The sequence below is a fragment of the Microcaecilia unicolor genome, chromosome 9 (assembly GCF_901765095.1).
Source record: "Microcaecilia unicolor chromosome 9, aMicUni1.1, whole genome shotgun sequence".
Classification (NCBI taxonomy): Eukaryota; Metazoa; Chordata; class Amphibia; order Gymnophiona; family Siphonopidae; genus Microcaecilia; species Microcaecilia unicolor.
Genome location: NC_044039.1, coordinates 32,147,642 through 32,157,877, shown reverse-complemented (window position 1 = coordinate 32,157,877; position 10,236 = coordinate 32,147,642). Strand labels below are relative to the sequence as shown.

Sequence of the window (10,236 nt, the reverse complement as noted above, 5' to 3'; positions counted from 1 at the left end):
AAACAATATTTAAGTAATTTCAAAAATTTTTTTTTTAAGTTTTGAATTATATGGATAAATAATACCTTGGTTTCTGAGTAATTATACTAATTGATATACAAAGAAACTGATCTGGTAGAACACCCAGTGTTTGAATGGTATAATGCAAATCTAGGTGCCATATGCAGAATCCGGGGGACAGTACCTTTGAAAATGAGCAGCCAGCAGACTTAGGGGTCCTTTTACTAAGGTGCGCTGAAAAATGGCCTGCGGTAGTGTAGGCATGTGTTTTGGGTGCATGCAGAATTATTTTTCAGCGCACCTACAAAAAAAATGCCTTTTTAAAATTTTTGCCAAAAATGGACGTGTGGCAAAATGAAAATTGCCGTGCGTCGATTTTGGGTCTGAAACCTTACTGCCACTAAAGTCTTGCGCAGTAATTGGGCAGTAATGACCTACGCGCATCCAATGCCACTTGATTACCGCAAGAGCCATGCGGTAGCCGGGTGGCAACTCCATTTTGGTGCACGATGGGCACTCGTACAAGCTTATGCGACTTAGTATAAGGGCCCCTTATACATTTAGTGGCTGTAGGTAAAGGTATAAGTCCTTTTTAATACTGGGCCATAGATGGAAACTTTGCAATCAAAGTTGGGCTATTTCTTTTGAAAAATGAAAATGTTCACAACTCTTCGTTATGAGGCAGATTTAGAACTCAGTCCTAAAAGCTCTGCTGATAGGCAATGGAGAGAGGGTGGGGGAGAGGGAAAGAGAGCCTGCAGAAGCGAGTGATGAAGGTGATGGGGTGGAGAACATGAGAGGGAATGAGGTGAAAGAGAGACAGACAGGGGGAATGAACTCCCCACACACCACTGACTAGAAAACTTTAACGGAAAGGGTCATTATAACAAGAAGAATCCTTCTTACATGCTGTTTGAATTCATGCCATTGTCCGTGATCTCCTTTATACTGCCAAACGAGCCTTCCTTTAATATTCAACTTTTGCAACGATGTGCTTCAAAAGAGAACAATATATATATATATATATATTCATGAATTCTGACAACCACATGCAACAATTCATTACATACTACAGGGCCTATTTACTTATAGGTCAATTTTCAGAAAAATGTCTGGAGAATAATTTGAAACGTCTAATTTATATGTTTCAAATCATTCCTATATTCAGCGGCACTATATGGGTGTACTTGTATGCTCCATCCAAACACCACCCATGAACAAGCCTCCTGCAATGTACACACCATCTTTCGCTGTTCACACCTAAGTGGCCACTAATGCATGCAAATGACTAGTATACTGTATTCGTGTCACCTAAAAGTAGGTGGCTCTTTACAGTATTACCCCAACAATATATATATATGTATTAATATTTTAAAAAGTACAGAATTGTTACATGTTATAACAGTTGAGTTCTACAGAATAAAGCTTCCTTATGGATGTCTCAGCTTTGCCTAAGAAGGTATGACATATTAATGTTATTAGATATCATAGTCTTAAAACATACTTGAGTGAATCACCCTTTGTAGCGGTGAACAATGGGCGGCGTCTTACACTTCGACGTGTTCCAGTGGCCGTGTTGACTTGAGCCATAGCTAGGAGCAGATATTTCCATGTTAATTAATTTTCCACACTAGCGAAAAAAATTGAAAATACGAGGTACATTTTGATAATTAATAATGAGAAACAAACTTGCCTGAAAAGCAGATCTTGTATTGCTTTTGACCAATGGTAAATTGATGGGATCCTTTTCTAGTTCTCTGGTAGCTTTTCTCAATGTCTTCACTGGTGACTGGTGATGGATTGCCTTTGGAATCCTTTGGGTAGGAGAAGACATGAGAATACAGCAACACAGCTTTAGAGCTGGACAGAAAGACAATGACCAATGAGGCAAAACACCAGCAGATCTCAGGGAGAGGTATGATCAGAGGTGAGCAAAACAGCAGAGGGAAGGGACAGGCACAGTGGCGGTCAAGACTCATTTCAAAGTCCAACCAGATTTACAGCAAATATGAGGCATAAGCCCTTTCAGCAAGTGCCCTGGATCAAGAATGAGATTCACTGCTGTCATTGGTCCAGAAACAAACTAGATTTAGAAACCAGCCAGATCCATGTTGCATCAGACCTAGAAAATCCAAACCACATCAGTCTTCTAGTTCAGAAGTTGCTTGCCTGAAGGGACCTACTTACTAACTCTTGCTAAGGTTCGCAATTAGCAGGCAATAATTGTCAAATTAACTGAGAGTAACGGCAAAACTTCTGCATTAACTGTTTGGGGGGGGGGGGGGGGGGTTGTCTTCCCAGCATCTTCACATTCAGTTAAAGCAGAGAAAAATTATTTACTTCATGTTCATTGCATAGCACAGGGGTAGGCAACTCCGGTCCTCGAGAGCTGCAGGCAGGTCAGGTTTTCAGGATATCCACAGTGAATATGCAGGTGATAGATTTGCATACCATGGAGGCAGTGTATGCAAATCAAGTTCATGCATATTCATTGTGGATATCCTGAAAACCTGACCTGCCTGCGGCTCTCGAGGACCGGAGTTGCCTACCCCTGGCTTAGCAGATAATGCGATGCAGTTATCAAAGTGGTTGCATTAACACCTAAAAAAGCTTAGTAAATAATATGACCACCCCACCCTAGATTCATTGTATGCTAGAAACCCTAACTTATAAAATATTTTTACCATTTAAGTTCTCAAAAGATATGCTTTAGCTGATTCGTAGATTTCGCCCTTTTTGAAAGAGGAAAAATCCATTTCTGTAGCCTAATGGTTAATGCAGTGGGCTGAGAACCGGGTTCGATTCTCAACGCAGCTCCTTGTGACTCTGGGCAAGCCACCTAAACCTCCATTGCCCCAGGTACAGAAACTTAGGCCACTAGGAACAGAGAAAACACCTGCATATAACGAATGTAAACCGCTTTGACTGTACCACAGAAAGGCGATATCCCATTACTCCCTCTTTCTAGTCTATTCTTAGGCTTATATATTGCCATATTCCATTGAAAGGGGACCCAAAGAGGTTTATGTCCTTAAAGATAGAATACATCAAAACAGCACAGTATAATACAAAGTAATTTAAACAATCCCGCGGCTTGTGATCTCAGCGGGCCTGACGGTAATACCCTGGCTCCGCCCATCTAGGAGCCGCACCCGTAATGACATCATTCCCTCCTTGCTAAATCTGCTGCTGGAGTGGCGTATCGCATATTTTGTCTTTTTGCTTTTATCTCTGTGTTTATTTTTTGTTACATTTGTACCCCACGCTTTCCCACTCATGGCAGGCTCAATGCGGCTTACATGGGGCAATGGAGGGTTAAGTGACTTGCCCAGAGTCACAAGGAGCTGCCTGTGCCTGAAGTGGGAATCGAACTCAGTTCCTCAGGACCAAAGTCCACCACCCTAACCACTAGGCCACTCCTCCACTGTTGCTACTATTTGAGATTCTACATGGAATGTTGCTATTCCTCTAGCAACATTCCATGTAGAAGTCGGCCCTTGCAGATCACCAATGTGGCCGCGCAGGCTTCTGCTTCTGTGAGTCTGACGTCCTGCACGTAAGTGCAGGACGTCAGACTCACAGAAACAGAAGCCTGCACAGCCTTCTGCATGGAATGTTGCTAGTGGAATAGCAACATTCCATGTAGAATCTCCAGTAGTAGCAACATTCCATGTAGAATCTCCAATAGTATCTATTTTATTTTTGTTACATTTGTACCCCGCGCTTTCCCACTCATGGCAGGCTCAATGCAGCTTACATGGGGCAATGGAGGGTTAAGTGACTTGCCCAGAGTCACAAGGAGCTGCCTGTGCCTGAAGTGGGAATTGAACTCAGTTCCTCAGTTCCCCAGGACCAAAGTCCACCACCCTAACCACTAGGCCACTCCTCCACTGTTGCTACTATTTGAGATTCTACATGGAATGTTGCTATTCCACTAGCAACATTCCATGTAGAAGTTGGCCCTTGCAGATCACCAATGTGGCCGCGCAGGCTTCTGCTTCTGTGAGTCTGACGTCCTGCACGTAAGTGCAGGACGTCAGACTCACAGAAACAGAAGCCTGCGCAGCCTTCTGCATGGAATGTTGCTAGTGGAATAGCAACATTCCATGTAGAATCTCCAGTAGTAGCAACATTCCATGTAGAATCTCCAATAGTATCTATTTTATTTTTGTTACATTTGTACCCCGCGCTTTCCCACTCATGGCAGGCTCAATGCGGCTTACATGGGGCAATGGAGGGTTAAGTGACTTGCCCAGAGTCACAAGGAGCTGCCTGTGCCTGAAGTGGGAATCGAACTCAGTTCCTCAGTTCCCCAGGACCAAAGTCCACCACCCTAACCACTAGGCCACTATTGATTGTGATCTGTTTATACCTTCTCTATCTTACAGACCTGTGGCTTGTGATCTCAGCATGCTTGACGGAATACCTTGAATCCACCCACCAAGGAGCCATACCGGGTAGTGACGTAATTCCTCCTTGCTAAACCTGCCACTGGAGTGACGTACTGCAGCGCGGGTGAGCACCAAAGGAGCGTGCCCAAGGAACAGGACATGCTCCTTGGGCAAGCTCCATGGGGCGACTCCTGGGCGATGACTAACCATGACTGTTTTGTTCTTTTTATGATTTTTTTTTTAAATGTTTGGTTCTCTGTCTCCTTTTTTGCCATGCCTCTGGAACATCATGCTGTTTTTAATTGTTAATTCCCCTACGTCTTGCCCCATCCTTGGCCACCTTTAAATCTAGACTGAAAACCCACCTCTTTAACATTGCTTTTGACTCGTAACCACTTGTAACCACTCGCCTCCACCTACCCTCCTCTCTTCCTTCCCGTTCACATTAATTGATTTGATTTGCTTACTTTATTTATTTTTTTGTCTATTAGATTGTAAGCTCTTTGAGCAGGGACTGTCTTTCTTCTATGTTTGTACAGCGCTGCCTATGCCTTGTAGCGCTATAGAAATGCTAAATAGTAGTAGTAGTAGTTTGATGGGGCCACCGACCAGCACCGTTTCATCATTCATATAACTCAACGAGGGTAAGTTCATTAATCCTTTATTCTTCTGGCCTTAAATCCCATAGTTTTTCTTATCATACCGTTCCCTCCTGTTCTCTCTATTCCAATTTCATTTCTGAACAGTAGGCCGTTGAAGTCACCGGCTAAATTAGCCCCCAATATTCAGTGCCGGGTCATGTCCAGGTGCCAGTGCTGAATACTGGGGGCTAAGCACGGGTGGGCAGGTTGCCAGAGCTTGTGTGGGCCCGGCTGATATTCAGCCAGGCCCGCATAAGTATACTTTTGGCTGCCTCTTTCATTTTTCAGCAAGATTTGAATAACGTTATGAAGTTTTATTTTCGTAATTGACAAGCTCTTTTTTATGGTCATAAAGTGTGGATTTATCCTGATGTCACCAAAGCCTTTTTAGCCTTAAGACGGGAAACGCTTAACCTTGGAGCAACTTTTACTTTGGTTTATCCTTGTAAATGTCTGGTACGATTTGTGGGGTGGGGGTGGGGGTCAAAATATGTTTTCTTTTTTCTCCTAAACAGTTAAAATCTTTCCTGGAACTTAAAAAGTTTACTTGAAATTGCTTATACTGGTTAGTAATTGTAAAATCTATGCAGGATTACTGTGTTAGGCCTTTTCTTTTAAGTTTTCTTCTTAGGATCTCCTTATATTCCTTTTGTATCACTCTCATCATTTTTTTTTTTGTGGTCTAAGGAATAATGGAAAAATTTTTCTTTGTAACTTTAAATAATTATGGTTGTAATTTTTCTTTCTGTTTTGCTGTAACAAGTGGATACTTGTGAGTTGTTTGTTAAAATTTTTGCATAAATTTAAAAAAAAAGCTCCCGATCCTCTTGCTGGCCTCTCTAATACCCCCTCCTACCCCCCTACTGCTATTTCCTAAGTCCCTCACCACCCACCCGAACAAACTCGTCAACCCCCTCCTGATGTCTAGGTAGGCCCCCCCTGGGCCTACCTGTCTCCCTGGTGGTCCAGCAGGGATCTTTAGGGTCAGAAGCGCAGTCCCCCCCCCCCCATTCCTGCTCCCTCGTGGCTGCCTTTTGGCTTTCTCTACAACCCATCTGCTTATTGTGTCCCAGTGGAGAAGTGTAGACGTGCTATCCCTAGATGAGATCAAGGTTAAACTAAGTACTATCTGTGACCAGTACAGGCCGACTGCCTTACATAGCCACAAATGGAAACAATTTTGAGAAATTTATTTATAACACAGTTTATAGACCGCTCTATCCTATATTCTAGGCAGTTTACAAAAATAAATCATAATAAAATTAAACAAGGCAATATCTTCCTTACAAAAAAATTACTAAAACAAAAATCTAAAATAAACAACTTTCCAGTCAACTGACACCACTCATCAGCAATTAGCCCGAGGAAAAAAAATTAGCCTTAAGCAATTTTCTAAACTGCAGATAGTTCACAACCCTTCGTAATTCAATAGGTAACTCATTCCACAAATGAGAACCTTCAATGTAAAATGTTTTAGATCTAATATCCTCCAATCTACTCTTTTTCTAAGAAGGGACAGTTAATAACAATTGATCAGCAGATCTAAGAGGTTGTGGTGGACAATAAATTCTTAAAGTTGTAGCCAAAGGGCTAAGAGCTTTATATAACTCTGAAAATCAAACTCAAAAGCTTTAAACTGAACTCTCCACTTCAACGGTAACCAATGTAATTCATTCAAACCAGAGAAATGTGGTCAAATCTAGAAACTCCTGAAATTAACCCTATGAGGAGAGGTTAAGACGGCTAGGACTCTTTAGCCTGGAGAGAAGGCGGCTGAGGGGTGATATGATAGAGGCTTACAAAATAATGAGGGGGATAGAGCGGACAGATGTGAAGTGTTTTGTATAATTATGGTACAGCCAGAGACCCCCCACTGGAATGGTGGCGGGCCCAGTCATAGAGCTCAGGCCATTACAGACCTTGGCTGAGTCAGAAATCTGATGGCTGACATAACTGGGAGCTTACTGGAAAAGTATGACCTAGTTTGTAGCCCAGATTGAGGCCTAAAAGTTAGGTAAATAGATATGGAAACAAAATGGAGGATTTCAGCACAAAATGGAAGCCCGTATCTGTTACAAAGTGGAATTTTCTCTAATGTAAGTTAGAAAAACAAGTTGAGCAATGAGTGAGTCATGCCAGGTGCAGAGAAAATAGGGAACTAGCTGTCCAAGAGAGGAGGGAGACTTTCCTGTGAGCAGGATTGTGGTCAGCTGGTGTGAGAAAGGAAAGGCGTAGCAAGATAGAAGCTACTCATTAGCATGAGCCAATCAGTGACAACCATGACATTAGCATAGATCCAATCAGGTATATCTACTGTCATATTACCCATATCCTGAGGGCACCTATAAAATCCGGGTATTTCCTGGTTTGAGTTAGAGAGAAAAGGGTTGGCACTCTCTCTCCAAGGGAAACCAATGTGTCCAGCAGAATTGACAAATTACCTAATTGCTTTCCCTTGTAAAACCTCTAATTGGTAAAAGAAATTATAAAACATTAGCAAATAATTAACACCTGTTTGCAGCTTATTATATTCCTATAATTAATTGATTGTACATGCCTGTTGTCAATCACTGATTTGACTTATACCTTAGCAAATAAACTCCTCATTCCAAATGATGATTTGTGGGCTTCACTTAATGATGAAAGGCTGTAAGTATAAATGCTTTTGCTATATCAGGCTATCTTTCGCGGCATTGTATAACTTGTAACCTAAATCCAGTTTGTCATAAGGCTGGTATCTATTCCTTGCCAGTGCTGAGAGGCGGACTAATGCGGGTCCCTTAGACCTAACGTCTCTCTCTGTGGCAATTCCTTTTAGAACCTCATAACTCCTGGATTACCCCAGTACTAGTGTTATTTAGAGATGGAGTCAGATTAAGGTCACTTCAGCCTTCTTGGGGGGGCTCGGGACCCCTAAATTCTCGACAGTTTGTTTACACTTTCTAACGATAATAAAACCAGGGGACACAAGATGAAATTAGAATGTGGTAGGTTTAAAACAAATCGGAGAAAGTTTTTCTTTACTCAGCACGTAGTTAGACTCTGGAACTCATTGCCGGAGAAGGTAGTGACGGCAGCTGGCCTTGCTGAGTTTAAAGGGGGTCTGGACAGATTTCTGAAGGAAAAGTCCATTGATTGTTATTAATTTTGGGTTTTTTGTCAGGTTCTTGGGGCCTGGATTGGCCGCTGTCGGTGACAGAGTGCTGGGCTTGATGGACCTTTGGTCTTTTCCCAGCGTGGCGGTGCTTATGTGCTAATCGGGTTGATGCATTCTGAGCTAACTGCAAAAGGTTGTAACAAATAAAGAAGTAAACCCCAAAACAACAAGTTACAGTAGTCAAATAAAGGGATCACAAGTGATTGTACAACTGTCCTGAAATTCAAACTCGAGAGCAAATCCTTTAGTTAATGCAACATTTTCAACTTATAAAATATCCTTTTCACTAACATATTAATGTGAGACTGAAATAAGGTTGAATCTAGTGTCACCCCCAAATACTTGATCTCAAGCATGATTTGAATAGTATCTCCACCTATCTTAAATTTGGGAGGAAACTCCAACAAGGAGAAGAAAGACAGAACCAAGATCTGTGTTTTTTGATATATGCAATTTCAATGTATTGGCGTTCATCCAAGAGTTCATAGTTTGCAAACGTAACTGCAGAAAATCTAAAACGTTCTCCAAAGAGCCAGAAATTGGTATAAAAAACTGAATCTCAGCAGCATAGATCACTGACAATAATTTACAGAGAGAAAGCATATTACCCAGAGACTGCCTTAACCCAAGAAGAACTATCTCGCTCCACCTGTCACTAAGAAATGACATAAACCACTTCAAAACTTGCCCCAGAATTCCCAGTGATTCTAATCTTTGAATCAAAAGGCCATGATGGACAGTATCAAAAGATGAAATATCAAGAGTCACCAGGAAATATGATTCACCCCTAACAAAACCAAATATCACGTACTGAAATCAACAAGGTTTCTGTTAAATATTTTGGCCAAAACCCAAATTGTCCTGAATCTAAAATCTGATGTTGATCCATAAAATCCTGCAACTGTTATAAAACAAACTTTTCCACCACTTTAGCTAGAAGTAAGGAGACAGGACGACAGTTCTCAACTTTACACTTGTTTAGCGATTAATTTAACAACAAGGGATGGACCACAGCTTTTTTTAAAATCAAAGTGAGGGAGTTAACTTCAACTAGGAGTATAAAGAGTGGAAGATGGGGTAGAGGGGAAGAAAGGAAATGAGGGATTTGGTGGGGGGGTTTTCAAGGGTTCTTTTTAGGCTGTTTTCAAATAATGTTACTTTTTAACCATCTTTGCCTAAGAGAGTGGATTTATTATTGTGTGTTTCTATTGATGCGCTTTGATATAGTAGAATTGGAAAAGGTGCAGCGAAGGGCGACTAAAATGAAAGCGGGGATGGGACGACTTCCCTATGAAGAAAGACTAAGGAGGCTAGGGCTATTCAGCTTGGAGAAGAGACGGCTGAGGGGAGACATGATAGAGGTATATAAAATAATGAGTGGAGTGGAACAGGTGGATGTGAAGCGTCTGTTCACGCTTTCCAAAAATACTAGGACTAGGGGGCATGCGATTAAACTACAGTGTAGTAAATTTAAAACAAATCAGAGAAAATGTTTCTTCACCCAACGTGTAATTAAACTCTGGAATTCATTGCCGGAAAATGTGGTGAAGGCGGTTAGCTTAGCAGAGTTTAAAATGGGGTTGGACGGTTTCCTAAAGGACAAGTCCATAAACCGCTACTAAACGGACTTGGAAAAATCCAAAATCCCAGGAATAACATGTATAGAATGTTTGTACGTTTGGGAAGCTTGCCAGGTGCCCTTGGCCTGGATTGGCCGCTGTTGTGGACAAGATGCTGGGCTCGATGGACCCTTGGTCTTTTCCCAGTATGGCATTACTTATGTTACTTATGTTATGATGGAAACCGTTACATAATTCCTTGTTTATCTTCAGTAAAGATACAACTATAATAATAATAAAAAAAGTCTGGACAAGCACAGATCTCTGAGGGAGAAGGGATTGTAGAGCTTGGTAGTTGGTATGGATGGATAAGTCGTATGGTGTTTATCTGTCATGAAACGCCTAGCCACCCGCCTGGGATTACCCCACGGCCACTTAGAGGGTCTATCCCCAGCACAACTCAGGTCCGCCTGCGCCTGTCACATGTC

At 41.8% G+C, this 10,236-nt stretch overlaps 1 protein-coding gene across 1 annotated transcript in view; it reads left to right on the top strand.

The window, feature by feature from the left end:
• Positions 1-4,982: 4,982 nt before the first annotated feature.
• Positions 4,983-10,236, top strand: part of SLC17A8 (solute carrier family 17 member 8) — a gene marked incomplete at its 5' end in the record, with an annotated part of 104,168 nt that continues 98,914 nt past the window's right edge. The window contains one exon of the mRNA XM_030214893.1: positions 4,983-5,035. Coding sequence (XP_030070753.1) covers positions 4,983-5,035 — 53 coding nt within the window. The remainder of the gene's footprint in view (positions 5,036-10,236) is intronic.